Below are 23,536 nucleotides of genomic sequence, written 5' to 3'. Positions count from 1 at the left end.
ACTATGAAGCAGACCAATAGAGAGGTTCCAAGGCAAAGACGGCCACCAGGAGTCAAAGGCTATTCTACCATTGGCTAGGGACTGCCCAGCAGTAGGATGCTAATACAGCAGATACTAAAGGAACAAGCAGTGGGACTGTCAGCTAATTTAACTACACAGTTCAGGGGTGGGGAGGGGGCACATTTCCAAATCTACCATAGATATTAATAGATACCAAGTACAGGTCACTACCTTGCTGGAGTAAATAAGGAGAATGGTTTAGAGTAGCCATCCTAAGAAAAAAGCAATGTATGAATTTTAGCAAAAACATAGTGGTGTTTGTTACATATGTGATGGCAAGTAGGAAGCTAAGAAAATACATAAAATATGTAATGATATACTAAATCATAATACTATACTTGCAATATTTTTAGCTGGGCAGGCTTACATCAATAAATAATCCTTCTTCAGAGGATCCTGGTTTGAAGTCAGCCCAGACAGGAGAGTCTGTGAGACTACTATCTCTAACTATCAAAAAGCCACAAGTTAAGCACCAACCTTGAATGAAAAAGCTAAGGGACAGAATTCAAGCCCCAGTAGCCCATCTTCTTTCCCTCCCTCCCTTACGGCCCCCTGCCCCCCTCCTTCTCCCTTTCTCTCTCTCTCTCTCACACACACACCACTCCATATACTTTGAAAAGTCACATTTCTAAATATCCTACACAAGAAAATCTCAAAAACAAGTTGAATTAAAACAAAAAAAACACATAGCCACACACTGTAGTTAGAGCCCAACTTTATTGTTACAACGGATTTTTATTTACAGAATATAAATCTCTTCAAAAAGATACATTCCTTCATCTAATCAATGGTAAAAAGCCTTATCAACAGAAATAAAGCCTAAACCTCACTTAAGAGATTGAAACAAGAAAAACAGCTTCATTCAGTGGATCAAGAACACAGAACATTTAGGCGGGTTGCCTGGCTGAAAGAGGCTGTTGCCATTCTCGCCCGCTATGCCATTTTATCCACAGAACAATGTTTACTTAAATTAAGTCATAAAAATGTAAAAATTAAATCTTAAACATGAAAAGATGCAACCCAAACACAAACAAACAAAAAACCAGGAAGTATCTCCATTAGCAAACAGACTTAACAAAATTCTCAGCCACTCAGTCAGATACTTGTCCAGGCATAGCCAACCCACCCCCCTCACCCTTCCAGCCGCCTGGATCTATTTCTCAGTGCTGGGACTATTTTGTAGCACTTCCAGTATATACAAAGCAGCATTATTCTACTAGAGTTCACATTTGATACACAATGTCCCCATTCAACATACAGCTAACATAATGACATTTATTTGTATTTTTTCCTTGCACATGGGGTAATACCATGTTTCTCTTCCTTGGAATACAGTATCTTTTGTAAACTTCAAATACTTCATGTCATGGAAACGACCTGGTGGATTTCATTCAGTACACAATCAGCAAGAAGCTGGGTTCAGGATGGTACTACCTAGGTTTAAGTACCACAACGAGAACCACGGCAAGCAAAGCAAGTACTCCTTCTCCAGGGTGAAGGAGGAGGATTCCAAATTACTCTGGGGGCTCTTGGTTATTTTGAAACTTAACCAAGGCAAGGAAAGTCTGCACTTCCAATCGTCTGGGGTTGTTTAGTTTCCCCCTTACTCTTCACTAACTAGCTGGAATACAGTATGTGATGTTTCAGTTTCTTTTTTTTTTTTATAAACCATCTAGTGTTTTACTTAAATGATCCGTGGTATGCAAAATAACAGTAAGATAACCAAACGGTGAGATTAAGAAGAATTTAGAGAGTAAGGTTTGCATAACTACAAAAGCTATAGGGTTCAAAATGAACAGATACAATATTTTAACTCTTCTATGTCAGTAGTATTCTAAGTACACATACAGAATAGAAAAAAAAAATTAAGGAAACTTCAGGAGAACAGTTGGGTTGGATTCCTCAAATGTGAAGTGGTTCCTAGGGTTTATAAACATCATTATTTGTTCCAATCCCAGTAGTTTAGATATTCTATTATATTTTGAACCAGCAATGAAAGTTTCCGTGTAAAAAAATTATCTGGGGAAATTTTTAACTTATTATGCAAGAAATCTTGATTTCACTTTTCAAGTATTCCAAGCTGTGCAAAACCCTAAGTATTTCTTCTTGGAGCAATACACAAGAGAAGTTCCCCAAAATGGAGGGAAATGCTTTTGAAATAACTGCTACATGTTTCTGTTTAAAGACAGCACGCCCAACACACAGTACTGCCGGAACACAGGTGACAGGTGACAGCACAGATGGCTCCATACACCTTCTGTGCGTCTCAAGAACAATCAGAACTCAATTCCCCAGTCAGCACTCATGAGAAAATCGATTTGACCAAAGGGGAGAAAATCAGAGCAAATCCACTCTGGAATAGATACAGCTGGTTTACCACATCCGTGCCATTCTTTTCTCTCTGTGCGTAATGGTGGCTCAAGTCGCACAAGTTGCTCCCAGAACAATTTTCCTCCAACAAACCATTGCTGAGTTTGTCTCTCTACAAAATGATGGATTCATATCAATGCATAAATCTGCATTGGTTTATGGTGCAGTATGAAGTGTTTAAAGGTAATTCGGAACAGATCAGGCTGATAGTATTTATGTTATGAAATAATGATCACAAGAAATCTGGGTAACATAAAAATTATCTGAGTCATGCAGTAAAAATTTTAAATTACAATTCAGAGCATTTGAGAAAACTCTTTTTTAGAAGTCGGGACACTTGAGTAACATTTACAAAGATAAAGTACTTTTGGCCAAAAAGAAAAAAGAAAAAGCAATTTTTGTCATTAAAATTTTGCCCACGTTATTTTCTGTTGATCTAAAGTAAGCTTAAGGTTGCGTGTCTTCCGCTGAGCTCTGCCAATTAAACTAAGAGATGTCAGTTTGTCAGGTCTGTGGTATGTGTGACATTACATACTGAGATTGTTTTTGGTAGTAAACATGAGCAACCCTACAAAAAGGAAAAGGTAATCACTCATGAAATTCCACCTTTCATTCCCTTTGAGCCTGTGATTCAAGGAAGCAGAGCTCTTACTACTCCAGTCTGTACATGCACTGCTTCCAAGAATCCAACCTCATAGGAGAAGGAGCTAGGGGCAAGGCAGTCTTCCTAGGCACTGAGAAGCTAACAGATAAATCAACCGGCCCTATTTCCAATCGCTCTTGCTCTGCAGCCACAACTGCCGGCTGCTTCCGGTCTGTCATTTCCTGACAGAACAAGTCCAAGGAGAGGAAGAGTGCAGACAGTACAGCCCCATCTGCAGAACAGAATGCACACTCATTTACAAGGCTCTATTTACACGGGGTCTATATACACTCTGGCCGGGCCAGGTTGATGAGTTTTGTGCTCGTATCAACTTCACACAATCAGGATCAGGATGGGTTTACAGCCACATGGGTGGATTTTTCCAGAAAATGGGAGTGAGAGTGGCAGGGAGGATCACACAAGTGTGTAAAAGGAGATGGGGGGGGGGGGGAGACGGGGACAGGACATGGGAGTTTGCTTGTGAAAGCATCAGGCCACCACAATCTAACACTGCACACCCAAGGCCGGCACCTGGATGACACCTGCGTGCTTCCAGGTGAGCTCGCCTGTGCGGGGCTGGGTAAGGCATTTGAGTCCCTTAGCAAACGCAAAAAAGGCAACTGATATCTTACAAAGTATGGGCCAGATCAGAGGCTGAATTTTGGGTGCTGTGGGGACTTAAGACCCCCAAGGATCCCCTGACTCCTCTTGCCAAGTCTGCACAACCCCTGAAACCCAGCCAGTGTGGGGTGACAGTGTGGCTCCTGGCACAGGTTTGGAGGCCCCCAGCTGGAGGGGGAGTCCGGGGTGCTGGCACATCCACACCCTGGAAACCCCACAAACACCCACAGCGGGGGCTTCACAGAATACCAGCAGTGGCTCAGCAAGTCTCTCTCTATTCATAACAGCTTCAAGGAAGAGTAGGAGGCAAGGCAAAAGAATGATCTCCTCTCCTCCCCTAGTTCTCAAAGATTATCTACTCTTGTACTTTAAAGGGAGGAAGCAAAGACTCCAGAGCATATTCTACCTTCATTATTCTAGAATAATGTTCCAGTCACAAATGAAATCTCTACCAAATGCAATTGTCACTCTGACAGGGAAAAAAAAAGCTATGATTTAATTGGTTCCATTCAGTTAATCAACTAGGCAAAGATTTTATTGATCTTACAGTAATGTCGTTTATAAAATTTTTTAAAAAAGACAAAAGCAAACGTTTATATAATTGGGGAGGTAGAAACCAAATCTTGGTCTAACACTGTTAAAGACACAAACACATACTGTAGGACGGATGTAAGTAGAAGTTACCAGGTAAAATGGCCTTTTTAAGTGTTTGTACTTACTTCATTAGCTTTGAACAGCTTGATATTCCAAGTATTTTAAAGCACTTGTCTGGGGCTATGTCACTTGGAATGTAAGTTCATTCAGAGGATGAACAGGAGGCTGCACGATTTAACTATGCTGATCCAGTCAGCCGCATGTGCACTTGAGTGGCCAAAGTGCAAAGCTTGCAGGACTATAATTTTCTACGGAGAGTCAGGCCCCCAGAGCTGTCTCCAGAGGCTACAGCTGTCCGGCATAACACCCTCCATCTCTCCCCCACCAACCAAGTGAACAGCACACTGGAATAGAAACAAGACAAAGCAACACAACACAAGCCCTCCTGCGTGAGCTGTTTCTGCTTCATTCACATTTTCTTACTTGTCAGATTTGAGGTGTGCAAGATCAATGTGTAAATGGTCCTTATGTGGTTCTCTAAGGGCCGCCACCACCTGACTGGAATCACAGCACCAATCACAGCATTTGCTCATCTAAGCCCCAGCCAGCGTACAACAGGAAACCCGAACACACACACGTCACTGGGGTGCTATCTTCCTGTTTGCAAGTACAATCAACTTTCAAAAATCAGCAATGCCAGCTGTTGTTTCAAAAACAAAACCAATCTCAAGAGAACCAAAAGTGTTTTGGTGACAAGTCATTTCACAAAGTAAAGATTTTGAAAACAAGTAGGACCCAATGACCACATTTCACAGTTGAAATCATTACTTAATTCCGACTTTGTTGTGCTCATTCCAATTTCTCCAGAAAACATATAATTGCATTCTAAATTGGATTTCCCAAAGATGTAATTTCTAATATTTAACCTAGAAAGATGTACCCTCCCACCCCTGACGGAGACTGAGAACATCTGTTCCTAAACAGACAGTTGTTTATATATGCACACCCCAAGTTACCTACGCCAGGCTGCGCTGGGGCAGGAAATGATTCACTGTACACTGAGCAGATCACACTGAACAACAAGACGGTTTCTCTAAAATGAACCTTATACACAAAGCCATAGAAATGTGTTTTTTTTCTAGAACGTTCTCATTGCATACACTCAACACACAGATGCAAAGTGAGAGCAGTCACTCTCGGGTTCGATTCACAATAAATAATTCACATCTGACACAGAGTAAACTATGGGAGAAGGCTTCAACTCCCATCTTTCTACTTCAGCAGACTGAATGAACTCCTAAGCCACTCCATCTGGGAGAGCCCTCGTCTATTCCTTGACATCATTTAGTCGAAGTTTAAAAATAGATTGGTTGTTTAGAGGCATAATTTGTAAAGCAACAGAACCAAATTAAATAACAATTGTAACAAATATTGGCTTTTTGGAATTTCTTAAGAAAAAAAAAAAACGAACTCCAGAGCAGCAAGCTCAACTACTTGAGGACAGTGGGGTCTCCTCTTTCCTCAGGCACTTTCAACGCCATCACTTGCGGCTTCATTTTAAAGTACTGCTTAAAACGAACGATGGCATACCTGGGGAGAAAACACAACAAGGACAAAAATCAGTCAAAGTGGAACCAACAGAATCCTGTCTTGCTCAACTTTCTGAGCAGGTTTCTGAGCTCGCTGCTCCCCCTAGTGGACACTTTTTAACACTGACAGCACAGATGTGCTCCAGGACAAGCTTGGCTCTAAATCCATACCCTGCCCCCAAACCTCCAGGCCCAAAGCTCCCCACTGGAACCTGCTCCTTCACACACCACAGGGCACCCCAGAGGGAGGAAGACAAGATGCTCCACTCACCCGAGGAAATCAAACTCAATAGTGGAGTATTTGGCTTGAATCAAAGCCCACAGTCCCCAAAAGAAATGAGAAGCCTTAAAAGGAAGAGAAGAAAATCAAGAATTATAATGATGCATTTCTTTATAAATCAAATACCAGGAAAAAAAAAAAAAGCCCACTTCATCCTATTCATGGGTTGCGTGCACAGAGCTTTCCTCCGGTTTCCTTGCTACTGGGGACTGGATGCGAGGCTGCCGGCTGCTCTATTGCCAATACTCTGTTTTGTTACATCAACTATGGAACACACACACACAAAACAAAACAAAAAAAAGCACATTAACTAGACAGGTACAGGTCACTTCTGTCCAGTGTAGCAGAGGTTATGGTCAATGATAATCGGTTAGAAAATTAGAACCAAATCGGGGCTGGGAATACGGCCTAGTGGCAAGAGTGCTTGCCTCATATACATGAAGCCCTGGGTTTGATTCCCCAGCACCACATATATAGAAAACGGCCAGAAGTGGCGCTGTGGCTCAAGTGGCAGAGTGCTAGCCTTGAGCAAAAAGAAGCCAGGGACAGTGCTCAGACTCTGAGTCCAAGGCCCAGGACTGGTAATAAAAAAAAATAAAGGAAGGAAGGAAGGAAAGAAGGAAGGAAGGAAGGAAGGAAGGAAGGAAGGAAGGAAGGAAGGAAGGAAGGAAGGAAGGAAGGAAGGAAGGAAGGAAATTAGAACCAAATTATTGGGGGGATGGGCTGGGAATATGGCCTAGTGGTAAAAGTGCGCACCTCAAATTATTGGGGGGGGGGCGACAGATGTTAGTCTTGGGGCTTGAACTCTGGGCCTGGGCCTGGGCGCTGTCCCAGAGCTCTTTTGCTTAAGGGTGGTAGTTGAGCCACAGCTCCACTTCCAGTTTTCTGGCAGTTCATTGGAGATAAAAGTCTCAGACTTTCCTGCCTGGAGCTGGCTTGGAACCACAATCCTCAGATCTAGCAGGGATGACCAGCATGAGCACATATGCCCAGATAGAACTCAATTTCTGAACCTACTCTGTATAAGACAAAGTGCTCAGTAGCAGCATTGTTGACAGGTCAGCTAAGTGTCTGTTTTCTTTGGGTCTTACCAAGTTATCCAGGCTGGCTTTGAGATCATGATCTTCCAACGTCAGCCTCCCCAGGGCTAGGATTAGAGGTGTATACCACCCTGCCCTGCCTGTGGTTAAGTGGTTTATTATGGCTGTGGTCACTAACAGGGTGCATTATAGCACAGACTACTAAAGGCCTTCTTGACATAAAACTAGAAAACTTCAGAAATAGCTAATGTGTTGAAATGTGAAGAATGATGTAGGCACGACAAACACTGGAACGATCTTTATGGGCTAAATTCTGCACAACTCACAAGGTGCATTGAACATAGCATGTCAGTGGATAATGGATCTTAGGACTAAACAGGAATTCCTGTGCCATCAGCAACTGTGAAACAATAACATTGCAAATGGCTACTAGCCCTACTGAGATGCCCCTTTCCCCTAAAAAATATAAAACTACAGACACACCAAATAGAAAAAGGTAATCTTAAAGATGAGGTTTTGGGGGTTCTGGAGGGGGGGGTTGTCGATCATGGGGTTTTAACTCTGGGATTGGGAGCTATCCTTGAGCTCTTCCAGTTTTCTGGTGGTTAGCTGGAGATAAAGAGTCCCATGGATCCTCTTGTATCCCCTTCCTGTGGTTGTCCCTGCACTATCACTGTATCTCATCTGAGTACCCCGGATACTGTATATACTGGTATTAGAACTAGGGGAATGAAAGGGAATATCAAAATCGAGAAACAATGGATAAAAAGACAAATGACTCCAAAAGCAACACTTGCAAAACCATTTGGTATAAACCAACTGAACAACTCATGGGAGGAGAGGGAAAGGGGGGTAGGGGGGGAATGAGGGAGGCGGGTAACAAATAGTACAAGAAATGTACCCATGGCCTTACATATGAAACTGTAACCCCTCTGTACATCACTTTGACAATCAATAAGTAATTATTTAAAAAAAAAAAAAAGTCCCACAGACTTTCTTGCCCAGGCTGGCTTTGAAACACAATCCTCAGATCTGAGTCTCCAGAGTAGCTAGAATGACAGGTGTGAGCCACTGGCGCCCAGCAAGATGAGATTTTTATTTCAGCTAAATCTGCAATATCCAAAGACTTCTAAAAACAGTTCTCATCTGTGGTTTTTGTATTTTAAAAATAATAATAACTATGGGGGAAGGGGCGAAAGAAACCACAAAAAGTTCTTCATTTGTATTTCAAGATGTCCACATCCCAGTGCTTGGCTGTCATGTCTCCTGGAGCCTCTCAGGAACTGCACGTTTTCACGGTCAGGAGTATTATTTGTCAGATGGCAGTACTAACCACGCAGCCCGTGGGCACGCCCATGCAGCTGAACCCACTACAACCAGCGCCGAGTTCACTAAGCACTGAAGTCAGCAGATCTGGCTGTCTGGCAGACACTTTGTCAAATAGAAAAAAGCAGCTTGTCATTTCAATGGAAGTAACGGATGGTACTGGTTGCCAATTATAAAACTTGCACTGACACCTCAAAATTAGAAGTGCAAGAGAGGCAGTGTGTGATTCTATGGGCCACGGCAGCTCCATTCAATACAACCCACTTCTCATGGCAACTGTGACAGCGACATGTGTGGTTTAGGGGGACTGCAGCGGGGGAGGGGTGCAGTACTGAGGCTTCCGCTCAGGGCCTGGGCAGGCACTGTCTCTAAGACATTTTTCATTCATGGCTGGTGCTCTACCACTTGAACCACTGCTGCACTTCCGACATGTTTCAGTGGCTCACTGGAGACACTCTGATGGACTTCCCTACCTGTGTTGGCTTCAAACTTCAATCCTCAAATGTCAAGCCTCCTGAGTAGCTACAATTGCAGGCATGAGCCACCAGCATGCACCCAGCTGTGTGTGATTTTCTTCTACACATAGATTGTCAGTACTGCCCAATTCAATGAACCAATGTTCTCCAAATTACTAAGAATGATAAGATGGTCAAATTATGCAATGCCAATCCAAGTAAACCACACATTTTAAAATAATAGCTAATGGATGTTAGGATTAAGCTGTAACTGAGTTTAAAGAACCTACCATTTGAGGAGTTTTGACATAGCATCAAAAACAGAACAGTCACAAGTCAAGTGCCGCTAGCTCACACCTGTGATCCCTAGCTACTCAGAAGGCTGACATCAATCTAGGCAGAAAAGTCTGTGAGACTCTTTAATTAATCAGCAAAAAGCCAAAAAGTAGGGGTGTGGCTCAAGTATAGAGGACTAGCCTTGAGTGAAAAAAGCCAAGTAGGAGTGCATGACCTTGAGTTCAAGCCCCAGTACTGGCATTAAAAAAATATATATATATATAATATATGTGTGTGTTTATATACATACACACACACACACACACACACACAATGGTCTGAGAAGGTAGACTATTTCTCTTTCCCAACAACATGTTGTGTGGAGTTATTTTTCTTCCTATACTGCAACGGTGACAATATGGTACAACAGATGGAAAGGACAGACAATCAAGCCATCTTCTATTAAGAAGCACTGAAGAAACTTGCCAACGTGTAAAATAATGCTATTTTCTCGCTAATCCGCTTTTTATTCTGGAAAAAGACTTTCACATTTTTAAAACAATGTTGATTTTAACATGACTGTTTTCAATATATATCCTTCAATATGTCCATATACACTTAATACATATATTTAATATACCAATAAACTGGAATGTTGAATTGAAATTCTTTCCTACAGCTATAGATATTTATTTTTAATTTTAAAGAAAGAAAAAATAATAAATGTATAGGAAAATTGTTATCCATTTCTTGAAGACAGAGTATATTATAAAATAAAACCTGGGCTGGGGATATGGCCTAGGGGCAAGAGTGCTTGCCTCATGTACATGAGGCCCTGGGTTCAATTCCCCAGCACCACATATACAGAAAATGGCCAGAAGTGGCGCTGTGGCTCAAGCGGCAGAGTGCTAGCCTTGAGCAAAAAAAAAAAAAAGAAGCCAGGGACAGTGCTCAGGCCCTGAGCCCATAAATAAATAAATAAATAAATAAATAAATAAATAAATAAATAAATAAATAAATAAATAAATGCACTGGTTTAAATCATGACACATATTTCTCTCACTCTTCCAATCCTGGTAGTTAACACTGAGGTGCAACAGTGTGGAAAACTTGATACATGTGCACCTTCTTTGAGTCCATGTACAGAACTTCATACAGAGAATGGAAATGACAAATTACTTCTCATGCATTGATCCTAAATCCAATTAGAAGCAGTTCCTTACACAACTACTGTTCAAGCAACTGGGGATATCATAGTAAATGGAACCAAAATTTGTCCTCAAAAGCCAGGCGATGGGATCAACTGTAAGCAAGCATGTACTTTTCATTATTTTGAACAAAAACTTTGCACAAATCAGGTGTTGGTGGCTCCCGCCTATAATCCTAGCTACTCAGGAGGCTGAGATCAAAGGATCCGGGTTTGAAGTCAGCCTGCACAGAAAAGTCTGTGAGACTCTTACCGCAAACTAACCAGCAAAAAGAAAAGTGGAGCTGTGGCTCAAATAGTAGAGTGCTAGCCTACAGCAAAATAGCTAAGAGACAGTGCCCAGGCCCTGGGTTCAAGCCCCAGTACTGACATACAAAAAAAGAAAAAGTTGCACAACTTAAAACTAGGAAACTTTTTCAATGATGACACATTTTAAATTACCTTAATATTTCCTTATTCACATGTTAACCTTACCAATGCAAACTGGTTGACATGAATAAAGAGGGTTTCCACGTCGCTGTCAGTGACCTCGGTGCCAAAGCCCTTGTACTCTTTGTAGGCCTCGAGGTAGGCCCGTAGCCACTGGCCTTGCAGCTCCCTATCTGGGTAGAGACTATAGTCTACATCACTCACACCTGCAGAGGAAAATAAACACACATTCAACACTGCGAAGCCACACTCGTCAGCACACCCGAACCATCTCTACCATCACACTTTCTTTTCATGGAAAGTAAAAATGTTTCCAATTCAGGGGGCTGGGAATATGGCCTAGTGGCAAGAGTGCTTACCTCGTATACATGAGGCCCTGGGTTCGATTCCTCGGCACCACATATACAGAAAATGGCCAGAAGTGGCGCTATGGCTCAAGTGGCAGAGTGCTAGCCTTGAGCAAAAAAGAAGCCAGGGACAGTGCTTAGGCCCTGAGTTCACGGCCTAGGACTGGCAAAAAAAAAAAGTTTCCAATTCAGGTGGCAATATCAGATGCTGGCCGCACGCACTGGCGTCATGCCATCACTTACTCTCCAAGGCGCCTCACTGAGACCCCACGGCACAGCACCACACATCTTAACCACACACGGCTGCAGTGGGTCCAGCCCCGAGCACGCCCTCCTGAGACCTCGTGACACTGTCCAAGTCTGATATTCTCATTTCTGCTTTTGTTTGGCTCATCCCTGTAATCCTCGCTCCTCAGGAGGCTGAGACTGACGAGTGTGGTTAGAAGCCAGCCTAGGCAGGAAAGTCTAGGGCTCTTATCTCCAGTTAACCAGCAAAAAGCCCTCGTTTGGAAGAATGCTAACCTCGAACAAAAAGGCTAAGGGGCAGTGCCCAGGCCTTGAGTTCAAGCCCCAGGACTGGCACACACACTCAGAGTATATATTAGAGCTGGACAATGGTGGCTCAGACCTGTAATCCCAGCTACTCAAGAGGCTGAGATCTGAGGATCTTGGTTCAAGGCCAACCTGGGCTGGGGACACACTTATCAACCACCAGAAAACCTGGCTAATAACCTGGCTAATAACAACAACAATAATAATAGTGAAATATATATGAAGCAACATCTGAAGAAGGCATTTTTAGAAATGAGTAAATAATAAAATAAAGAGAAATGGTCAGCAAGAAGTAGAAAAAAATTACTCCTTCCTGCCCCAAGTTCATCTTCTTATAAAACTATCAATAGTATGACAAACACAAATTAAATGTGATAAAGATTCCAAAAAGGGGGCTGGGGATATAGCCTAGTGGCAAGAGTGCCTGCCTTGGATACACGAGGCCCTAGGTTCGATTCCCCAGCACCACATATACAGAAAACGGCCAGAAGCGGCACTGTGGCTCAAGTAGCAGAGTGCTAGCCTTGAGCGGGAAGAAGCCAGGGACAGTGCTCAGGCCCTGAGTTCAAGGCACAGGACTGGCCAAAAAAAAAAAAAAAAAAAGATTCCAAAAAGATCACTTCAATTATAAATGGATTAGTTTGTTAGGCAAGCTTTGGGTTTTACCTGCAAATTCATTGAAATGATTTCCAATATCATATGCCAAGTAGTTGTATCCAGAATATTCATAATCAATGAACTGTACATCACCTATGTGAGACACAAAAACAAAAACAGTGAGAAATCACACACGCATTGCACAAGCCCCTACGCTATTTGTAATTAAATAGCTTCCCACAGTTTGTCTCATGCTGTGTGCCTGGTTATGTGCATTGCTGAGACAGGACAGGGTAAGGCTGTGAATTTTATGGCAATGAGCTTTACAAAACTCAAATTATGTCTTCATCAACAGCATCTTGTGAACATGAATGTCCACTTTATAAATAAAGAGGAAAATGGAGTCATTCTCCAAGTTCTAACAAAAGCAAGACCCGCTTTTCACCACATGGGGGAAAGCAGTCATTTTTTTTTTTAATTCAAAAGAGCTCCATCTTTTGAAATTGCTAATAACCTAATAACCTCTGATATACTAGCAGTAAACTGGCAAGATTATGCACTCATGAAAATCAAACAAATTTCAACAGACCCAAGTTGTACAGGAATGCTGATCGATTCAGCCCTTCATGAAGAAGGGATGTGCTCACATGCCCTTAGTTAGAATGCTACATACATAACACATCTACAGTCTCACATCTTTGCAGTATATTAAGTGCTCATTTCATCTTCTCAAAAGATGAACCACAAAGGAGCTTCTGTTGATGTTTATGAGAAATTTTTACATAAGCTAAGAAACCCTAGTTTTGATTTTGCTACAAATATATTTTATTACAACTCTTCAGAAAGAATTCTCTTCTCTCTATATAAATCAAGTACTCGTAACAAAGGGCTCCTTCAATGTCTGAGTACATTCTATGGTGGGATTGTTTCAATAAGATACAAGTTCCATATAAACAACAGAAAAGGGGGCCAAAAAAAGATTTGAAATAAAAATACTGATGTCAGTCACTGTCTGGGCCAGAATGAGTTGCAAGGACACGTGACCAAGGACAAAGTATGTAACGGCTGTGCCGTCACCTGCCTTGTAAACATCAAGCTGAGGTAACAAAACAGTTGTGGACTATATCCACTAGCAGTGCCCAAGTATAAAAGCTTTTGAATTTGAACATCTTGCTATACATTTGTAGATTTCATTCAGGGAAGTTATGTTGATCCTATTCAAGCACAAAGAAAAATTATTATATCACATACAAAAAAAAGTTATGGCAAGTGTAGGATTTTACATAAAAGCAAAACATTTTATAAAGTAGGACTGTATTTAATATAATTCTAAACGTGTGTAAATAACAGTGAAGGGCCAGGAATACAACTCAGTAATAAAAACACTTGCCTACAAGTGACCCAAGAATTGTACAAGCAAAGGGGGGGGGGGGGGGGAGAAAAAGGCAAGAAACAAACCAAAACAAAACGTTCAAGCTGGTTTATTACAGGTGATAGACAAGTGACTTTTTTTTTCCTTTCCTTCTTTTTACAACAAATATTATTGGTGAAGGAAAATACTCAAGTTCTTTGTACAAAACAATCCTTAAGTAGGAGATTTTAAGTACAGCGACTAAGAAGATACCTAGCATGAGCCTTAAAAAAAAAGAAAAAAAACTTAAGATTTACCAAGATTCACCAACCCTCTAAAGCATTTTAATGTCATCCTTTAAATTACAGCTGTTGACTGCTTTAGCTCTTTAAACACAAATTCTTGTAGAGCTCATATCAACTGTTACATGCCAATAAAAATACACAGCCCCGTCCTCAAGGATTAAGATACTTTGGCCACATAAATAAAAGCTTCCATTTTCCATTTTCCAAATTATAATTTAACATTTGGCCAATACAGTTAGTAAAACAGCAGGTACAAAAAAAAAAAAAAAAAAAAAAAACACATGCCTGTTTCCTTAACCCAATTTACTTATTTAAACAGAGATCCTTTTTTAAAAACAAGCTAAAGAATCCTTTTCTGCATGATCATTTTTAAACAGTGACTTTTTTTTTCATTAATAGTATTCATCCATTTAAACTAGCCTTTTTTTTTTAACTCTTAAATGCTATGTTGAGTTTACAAATAATGAAAGTTTTACAAAAGAAGAAAAAGAAGCTAAGAAGATACAGGTGACGCTGTTACCAGACTCGGTGCAAGTGAACAAGTGGTGCGGTAACCCTCCATCAGTGCGCTAAGAGGCACGGGGCGCCGCCATGTTGGCGGCGACAGGCCATACCTAATCTGCAGCAGATGAAGAAAATTTGGCAAACTCACAGTTTACAACACACAAACGCTTAAAAGGAAAGAAAAATGGTTTTTTTAAAAAAATCTGCATTAACTATTCTTTTTTTTTTTCTTTCACTTCAAACCATTACAAACGAAGTGGAACTCAACCTTAAATTTAAGATTCTGCAACAGAGTTAAAAAATGACAAGGTGTCATTTAGGGCGCCAGAAAAAAATCAAATTACAGAATTTTTTTTTCTTTAAATGCTTTCCTCTCAACACATCCTATTAATTTTAGCTTCTGGTTCCTTAAAATTTCCCATGAAATTGAGGTATGCTTAGAACACAATAACACAACTGATCTAAATGTTGAGATTTTCAGTGTAGAAAGATGAGAAAACTCCCTACAAGCTTTACACAATTTTATGGGCATAGGCATTTTCAAAGGAGCATTCTCAATATTCTAAGAGCCTCCAGTGGTCCTCCAAAAAGAACCACTAGTGTAAGAGCTAGCACTGAATTTTATCTTAGGTACTTGGTGAGGGGCACACACAATGGCTAGAGCACAGGATAAATATGTGACTTGTGTTTTCAAAGCTGGATGTTTTCCTGTAGATTATGAAAATCTACGCTTTAAAAAAGTCTACATGTAGTTAATAAGCTATTTACATCCCAGTAGACAAATGATTTCCCCTTGTAAAAGTACTTGTAAAAAAAGCAAACTTAAAATTTTTATGGGACTGGGAATGTGGCTTAGAGTGCCTTCTAGCATGCATGAAGCCCTGGGTTCAGTTCCTCAGCACCACATACACAGAAAAAAGCTGGAAGTGGCGCGGTGTGTGGCCCAAGCAGTAGAGCCTTGAGCAAAAGAGCCTTGAGCAAAAGAAGCTCAGGGAAAGTGCCCAGGCCCAGAGTTCAAGCCCCAGGAATGGCAAGAAGGAGGGAGAGGAGGGGGAGGGTAAAGGGTGAATGGGAAGGAGGGGGAGGAGGAGGCCTATTTACACTGGCATTAGCCAATGTCTTCCATCTTCCACAGAAAGCGCCTGAGCGCATGTCAGCCAATCCCACATCCTCCCCAGGCACCTGGCTCCTGAAGGACTTATTTCCACCCATCGTGCAGTTTATACCACAGCCCTTGCTCAGGGGAAGGGTCAAATGCTTGTGGAACGAATGAGGGTTTGCAGAGAATCTGCAGCAAGGTAAGAACCTATGTTGCAGGTCAGGGAGAAAAAAACAGGCAAAAAGGCAGAGGATTTAGCTCAGTGGAAAAGCACCTGCCTGGCCCCGAGTTTGGTCCTCAGCTGGGGGGGGGGGGGGGGGAACAGGCAAAAAATGTAGGGGGGTGGGAGAATGTGGGGTATTTCTGAATACAGTGGGCCTGAAGGCATGAGTTTAAAAAAAACTATTATTGGGCTGGGGATATAGCCTAGCGGCAAGAGTGCCTGCCTCGGATACACGAGGCCCTAGGTTCGATTCCCCAGCACCACATATACAGAAAACGGCCAGAAGCGGCACTGTGGCTCAAGTGGCAGAGTGCTAGCCTTGAGCGGGAAGAAGCCAGGGACAGTGCTCAGGCCCTGAGTCCAAGGCCCAGGACTGGCAAAAAAAAAAGAAAAAAAAAGAAAAAAAAACTATTATTAAACAATTAACTATAGGTCATTCTTCCTTAATGCTGAGTTTCTTTTGCATGAGGGTGGGATGTTTTCTGCTAACTAGTGGTCCAGAATAGAGTAACAATGGATTAGCATTACTCTTCATAGAAATATGATGGCTAGTCTAAGTCACAGGAATAAACATTTGTCAGAGATCTATTCAATGGTATGCTTAAGCTCAAGCTCCTTTGGTTTGTTTGAAAAAAAAACAGGATCTCTCTCTGCTGCCTAGGCTGGCCTTGAACTCCTCCTGGCCTGAAGCCTGATCCTTCTGCCTCAGTCTCCCAGTGAGCTGGGACTGCAGATGCACTTTACCATACCCAGCTCTGTATGCCTATTAACATTTATAGATTATAACATGTTATAATGAAATGCTGAATTCTAGGTGAAGTGCTTTAGCATGAAGATCACAGACATGTGTGACTCACTTTGAAATAAATATTTTAAAAGATGAACTGATGGATGGACAGAATGATGATGTGACAAAGCCCAAACTTGTCAACAATTCTAGAAACACCCCCCCCGGGGGGGAGGGGAACAGATACATGAGCAATGCCTACAAATCCTTCCCCTTTCCTTGATTCTGGAAAAAAAAATCCCAATGTCTAAGAACAATATTACTGGGGATGCAAATTCCTTTATTAGGAACATGTATTTGTCTGTCCTTGGCTTGAGAACACTGCAGGCATTAGGTCTAGCAGCTTCTACCTGCGGGTGAGGAGCCCATGCAGCAGGAGTAGGATTGTGTATAAAGAGCTTCTGCTGACCATCACAAAGTGCAGCTGCAGTTTCCCATATACGTGATTATTTCTCAGGCAGGATAGTTTTCCTGAAGAAGCCACACAGGCTTGAGAAACCTCGAAGCAGAACTCTGGTATACCAGTTTAAATTAGAAAAACAATGGGGAAAAAAACTCTCCTATATTATTAAAACATTACCTTAATTTAAAAAAAAAATGTTTAAATTAGAAAATCAATGGGGATAAAACTCTCCTAAGTTATTAAAATAATATTACTTTGATTAAAAAATAAAAACAGTCGGGCACTGGTGGCTCACACTTGTCATCCTAGCTACTCAGGAGGCTGAAATCTAAAGATCACAGTTCAAAGCCACAATAGGCAGGAAAGTATGCGAGACTCTTCCTCAATGAACCACCAGAAAACCGGAAGTGGAGCCATGGCTCAAGTGGTAGAGTGCTAGCCTTGAGCACAAGAGCTCAGGGACAGCACCCAGGCCCATACCCCTAACATACAAACACAAGAACATGGCAGCGACCTCAACATGGTCCTGTAAAAACTTATGAAGGCGGTAGGTACCTGTGACAAACTAAGAGTCTGACATTTGATGTCAAGGCCAGAGCCATGGATCTCAGAAGGTGGGTGTGAGCTCAGTCGGTCACATGAACAACTTGGGAAGAACCCGGGATCTGGGCTGTCGTCCATTTGCTGTGCCTCATGCCTGGACTTTGCCTACACTGTGCTGTAACAAGGTGACCCACAGTGAACAGCACTGCAATCCTTCCTGAGATGGCGCCCATGAATTGACATGCCACAGCCTCTGCGGGGCAGGGTTTTGGCCACCAGTTTACTACATGTAAAGCACAGGAGGCACAGTGTCCCACACTGACCAACCCCTAGAGCCTCAAGGAAGTCATTTCAGCTCCTAATTCACAGTTTTACCCCAAAGTCCACTTCTTCTCCCCAGACTTTGCTGAGCTATCTGAACTTTCTAGCCGTGTCTCTCTGTCTCTGTCTCTGTGTCTCTCTCTGCCAGTCCTAGGCCTTGAACTCAGGGCCTGAGCACTGTCCCTGGCTTCTTTTTACTCAAGGCTAGCACTCTACCACTTAAGCCAAAGCGCCACTTCTGGATTTTTCTATATATGTGGTGCTTAGGAATCGAACCCAGGGCTTCACATATATGAAGCAAGCACTCTGCCACTAGGCCATATTCCCAGCCCCTAGCCATATTTCTCTTAAGGCCACGTACAAACATTATTAGGAGTTGGTTCATTTTTTTTTCAATGGGATGCCACAAATTAGCCTGCCTAACAGACAAAGCAAGACTATTTTGGGGAAGATAATAAATACCTTTTCATCACCAGAATACAAGCAAAACCACAAAAACCAGACAAATGGTACAAAAAGGATTTCAATTGAAAAATGGACAGGTACCTGTGTTCACACCTATAAACCTAGCTACTACTCAGGAGGCTGAGATCTAGAGGACAGTGTTTCAAAGCCAGCCCAGGGTATTTAAAAAAAAAAAAGTCCACAAAGAATTCATTTCCAATTATCCAGCAAAAAGCCAGGCTAGAAATGTGGTTCAAATAGTAGAGCACTAACTGTGAGTTCAAGAGCTTGAGACAATGGATTTAAGCCCTGGAACAGGACAAAGAAAAAAAAGAATTCTTTGAAAGCATATCAAAATAGTTAATTTGTGGAGCTGCAAATTTTATTTATTCTGCGTAGAGTGAAAAATCAAGACAGAAAAGATTAATTCAAGCAGTACCTCTTGTGCTGAGAAATATATACTGATCTACTAGAGCCAAATTGAACCCTCAAGATTTTACTTGAATCTGCGAGAACTGTTTAAATGATAGTGAAACAGCTATTCCAAAGTAATCTGATTTTTTTTTTGGTCCCATGACAAAATTCATCTGCTTATTTTGGCCCATTATTTTAAATTTTAGAAACAAGTTTGTTCTATGAAATGAATATGCAAACAAAACTAATGAAAATAAAAAGATGAAGGATTAAAATTATATTCCAAAGGAAGTAACAGATCCTCTTTGATTAACTGCAGTTAAAAATAAAGCTGAGTATCCACTTCAAATGTAAGATGAAGTCCTTTGCCTGAAATTCCATTATATACAATGTGTATATAATTACCTAGATCTTCAACTGAACTACAAGCTAATACATTGCTTTAGTGAATAACTGATGTCATTTCACAAATGGCATTGAGATTTGGTTACTTCTTTACACCTCAGGGTATATATGCTAGGACAATTTTACATTTTCTCTATAAGATACAGACAATTATTCTTTATAAGGACATTGTCAAGTACTTAATGTTTAGGGTATACCTTACGTTTAAAATACAATTTAAAAAAAATAATTTCATATAAAAACTGCAGCATGATTTAAAAATAAAGATATTAGCTTGGTATGCTTTTAAAATATGACCTCTAATCCACATTAAAATATCTAATATAAAAGACATTCAAACATGTTTTGTAAAATATGTTTAACTTTTAACAATAAGTATTAACAATGATTACAACACAACAGTCCCAACTTACATTACAATAAGGGTCGTAATCAGTTATTTAACACTATTACGACTACTATGTTCAAGAATATTCTTTGGCTGTAGTATACTCAGAACAGCACACTGCTGGCTCAAACTATGGGCTCCCAACTCTAATGACCACCCCCAAAATCTAGCTGCCTGTGAAAAGCAATAGCTTCATAGCTATAAGCATACTTTCAAATACTAATCTTTTAACAAAACTTATATATTAAAGAGCTGGGGAGGGGGCTCAAGGAAAAAGAGCACCTGCCAAGCAAGGTGCTCTGTATTTACACCCCAGTACCACCAGATAAATATAAATATATAGAGATGTATAGAGATTTCAATTTAGTATTTGAAGGGCATCTACCACTTAGCAACCAAACCTCAACCCACTTTTCCCAATGTTATAATACAACCAAGTGTTTCTTCAATTTGAAAACAGAATTTGAATACACCAAGATCTGTATACTCACAGAACATTACACCAGAAGGTATCAATGTCTACCTCAAAAAAGATTAAAACCATTTACCAAAGCTCCTTGGTTATTATTTTAGCAACTATGAATGTGAAAAATTATCAAGAATATATCCTCCATCTCCGGCTTTCTAAGAACATCTACCAAATCAGCCTGGCAAAGGTAATGGAGAGCCTGGAGACACGTTTCATACACTATTCTCCCCCAACTCTGTGGGAAGATTTATGTAAACACAGAAATAACAACAGTTACTTTAATGCTAATAGGTTTATTCCATGACCCCCATTACAAGCAAGTACACTCTCAAATCATGAATTATCAAATAGGTTTTAGAGTTTAATATATAGACAAAATCATTTCATTTTCCATTTAAAAAAAAAAAAGATCCACAAGCTGATTCTAGCAACCCAACTTTTAAAACATACTTTATACACATATGTAGAATAGACTTCTAATTTCAGTTACCATGAGTTTATAACCTATAAGGAAAGTACTTATAAAGTTTTCAGGCATATTTTCAATGGGTGCAATTGAAATAAATTTATCTTACTTGGTACAAATATCAAAGGGCCAAAACATATAGAAAAAGCCAACTTTACTTACTGCTAAGGTCAAATACCTACCTTCTTTCTCATTATAGATGATATTTTTACACAATAGGTCATTGTGGCAAAGCACAACGGGTGAGCCCAAGTTAGAAAGAATGTCCTTCAGCCATGCCATCTCTTCCTGCAGAAGCTGAGAGCTTGGAATATCACTTAGGAACCTTTTTGTTTTAAAAGAAGAGTTACATCTTGTTTATCTTAGTGGCATGTTATTAAACTTTAAGAATTAAAATCTATTCTGAATAAATTCTGTCCATGTAAATGCACATACTTCTGAATTACACAACAGAACAATGTACTTCAAGAGCTGAAATAAAGAAAACTTTTGTAATAAACTTCAACATGAAGAAAGGGGAATGAAACAATGATTAAACTTCCAGAAAGAAAAAAAAAAACACCTAATAAATTTAACACTAAAAAACTGAAGGAAGGGGCTGGGAATGTGGCTTAGAGGTAGAGTGCTTGCCTAGCATGCATGAAGCCCTGGGTTCAATTCTTCAGCACAACATAAACAGAAAAGGCCAGAAGTTGTGCTATGACTCAAGTGGTAGAGTGCTAGCCTTGAGCAAAAAGAAGCCAAGGACAGTGCTCAGGCCTTGAATACAAGCCCCAGGATTTGCACCAAAAAAAAAAACCTGGAGGAAGAGCATAAAATCTGTGTATGCATTAACAGGTAATGGTAACATATGAGAGAGAGAGACAGAGACAGAGACAGAGAGAGTGCCTGCACTGAACCTTGAATTTAGGGTTTCACATTCTTGCTTAGGTCTTTTGCACAAAACTGGTACTCTAATGACTCCACTTCTGGCTCTTTGCTGACTAGCTGGAGTCTCATTCTTTCCTGCCTGGGCTGGCTTTGAACCATGTTCTCAGATCTCAGCCTCCTGATTAGCTAAGATTACAGGAGTGAGCCACACTTCCACTTCCAGTAGTAATATTCTAAATGTTTTTATATATTTGTCTCCATTTTATAGAGGTAAGAAAACTAAAACTGAAGCATATTGTTGTCTATTATTATTTATTATCTAATCATATCCATTATTAAGTTAGATTATTAATAATAAAGGACAGCACACAGGCCCTGAGTTCAAGCCCAGTACCGACAGAAATAAGCAGGCAACAGTAGGGTTAAAGGATGGTAAGCAGGGGGCTGGGGATATGGCCTAGTGGCAAGAGTGCCTGCCTCGGATACACGAGGCCCTAGGTTCGATTCCCCAGCACCACATATACAGAAAACGGCCAGAAGCGGTGCTGTGGCTCAAGTGGCAGAGTGCTAGCCTTGAGCGGGAAGAAGCCAGGGACAGTGCTCAGGCCCTGAGTCCAAGGCCCAGGACTGGCAAAAAAAAAAAAAAAAAAAAAAAAAAGGATGATAAGCAGGGTAACATCGCTCCTGCAAGAACAAAAAAGAAAGTACTGATATTCTAAGCGAATTTTCTTTTCTTCTTTTTTTTGGTCAGTCATAAGGGCTTGAACTCAGGGCCTGGGCGCTGTCCCTGAGCTGTTTTGCTCAAGGCTAGTGCTCTATCATTTTAGCTACAGTGCCACTTTTGGTTTTCTGGTGGTTCAATGGAGATAAGGCTCATGGACTTCCTGCCAGGGATGACTTCCAACAGTGATCCTCTGATCTCAGCCTGCTGAGTAGTGAGGATGACATGCAGGAGCCACCATGACCCGGCTCCGACACGCATTTTCTATGGAGCATGGTGTTTACTTTGCGCACTGCACTGGATAAAAAAAAGCATCATCCACCAGGCGCAAGTTAGAGGCAAAACTGGAAAAAGTTCAAGAAGACACTGTCTCAAAAACCAAATGGTGAGTTTGATCCCCAGTACCCGCCCACCTACCCAAAATGGCTGGGGGCTGGGATGTAGCTCATTGGCAAAGTGCTTGCCTAGCAAGTACACTGTACTGGGTTCCATCCCCAGTACCAAAAAAACAAAAAGGGGGAGGCGGGGCTGGGACATGGCACATGTGATAGAGTAATTTCTTATCAAAACACACGATTCCAAGGTTCAATGGTCAATACACACTCCAACATCCCCAAAAACAAATTACATGAAGTAATAAAATACTAGGATCAGTATTAAAAAGTTGGCAAAGTGAATTCCCCAAGAAAGGAATTTTCAGCCTTAAAGAGTCACAGAAAAGTAAGGCAACCTCAATGTTTTCAGTATTCTGTCACAATGCACGTTTTGTCAGCTTTGAGCAATTTTTTTAAAAGGATCTCCATGGGGCTGGGAATGTGGCTTAGTGGTAGAGAGCTTGCCAAGCATGCTTAAAGCCCTGGGTTCGACTCCTCAGTACCACATACACAGAAAAAGCCAGAAGTGGCACTGTGGCTCCAGTGGTAGAGAGCTAGCCTTGAGCAAAAAGCAGCTCAAGGGCATGTCCCAGAGCCCAGGCCCCAGGATTGGGGGAGGGGGAGGGGGAGGGAGAGGGTCTCCATGGTCAGCTCCCTAACAATGTGTCTTTACATCCCAACTGTTTTCAAACAAATGCTCTGCTGCTATCTCTAGTGGAGCAGGAATGATCAGAGGAAGGGGGGACCAGAGGCCAGCGGATGCCAAAACAGTGCACTTTTACCTTGGTGAAGTGAGAAACATTTTATACTTAGAGGGAAACCTTGTAGTTCATCTCTCAAGTACAAGCCGCACCCTCCCCCCAAAAAAAATGTAAAAATAAATTTTACCTTTTATTAAGCTCCTCGTCGGCAAATCCTGTAGGAATGAGAGAGAAATATTTTCCCATCTTTAGCCACAGATTTGATTTGGGGATCCAGCCATTGTGTGCGTGGATAGCGTGGATTTTGGCAAGCTGACGAGCTATGAGCCTGTATTAAACAGCATAAAAAAATGTGACACATT

The 23,536-nt window shown here is 41.2% G+C and overlaps 1 protein-coding gene across 2 annotated transcripts in view; it reads right to left on the bottom strand.

Moving 5' to 3' along the window:
* Nucleotides 1–765: 765 nt before the first annotated feature.
* The window catches only part of Etnk1 (ethanolamine kinase 1), a 43,581-nt gene continuing 20,810 nt past the window's right edge, over nucleotides 766–23,536 (bottom strand). For both annotated transcript variants that reach the window (XM_048335272.1, XM_048335273.1), the window contains exons 3-8: nucleotides 23,362–23,502; nucleotides 20,691–20,833; nucleotides 12,456–12,539; nucleotides 10,936–11,096; nucleotides 6,149–6,222; nucleotides 766–5,878 (exon numbers count right to left, since the gene is read on the bottom strand). In XM_048335272.1, coding sequence (XP_048191229.1) covers nucleotides 5,779–5,878; nucleotides 6,149–6,222; nucleotides 10,936–11,096; nucleotides 12,456–12,539; nucleotides 20,691–20,833; nucleotides 23,362–23,502 — 703 coding nt within the window. In that variant the 3' untranslated portion in view covers nucleotides 766–5,778. The remainder of the gene's footprint in view (nucleotides 5,879–6,148; nucleotides 6,223–10,935; nucleotides 11,097–12,455; nucleotides 12,540–20,690; nucleotides 20,834–23,361; nucleotides 23,503–23,536) is intronic.

This window comes from Perognathus longimembris, chromosome 27, assembly GCF_023159225.1.
Source record: "Perognathus longimembris pacificus isolate PPM17 chromosome 27, ASM2315922v1, whole genome shotgun sequence".
Classification (NCBI taxonomy): domain Eukaryota; kingdom Metazoa; phylum Chordata; class Mammalia; order Rodentia; family Heteromyidae; genus Perognathus; species Perognathus longimembris.
Note: the sequence above shows the minus strand (reverse complement) of the source record. Positions and strands in the feature narration are given on the sequence as shown.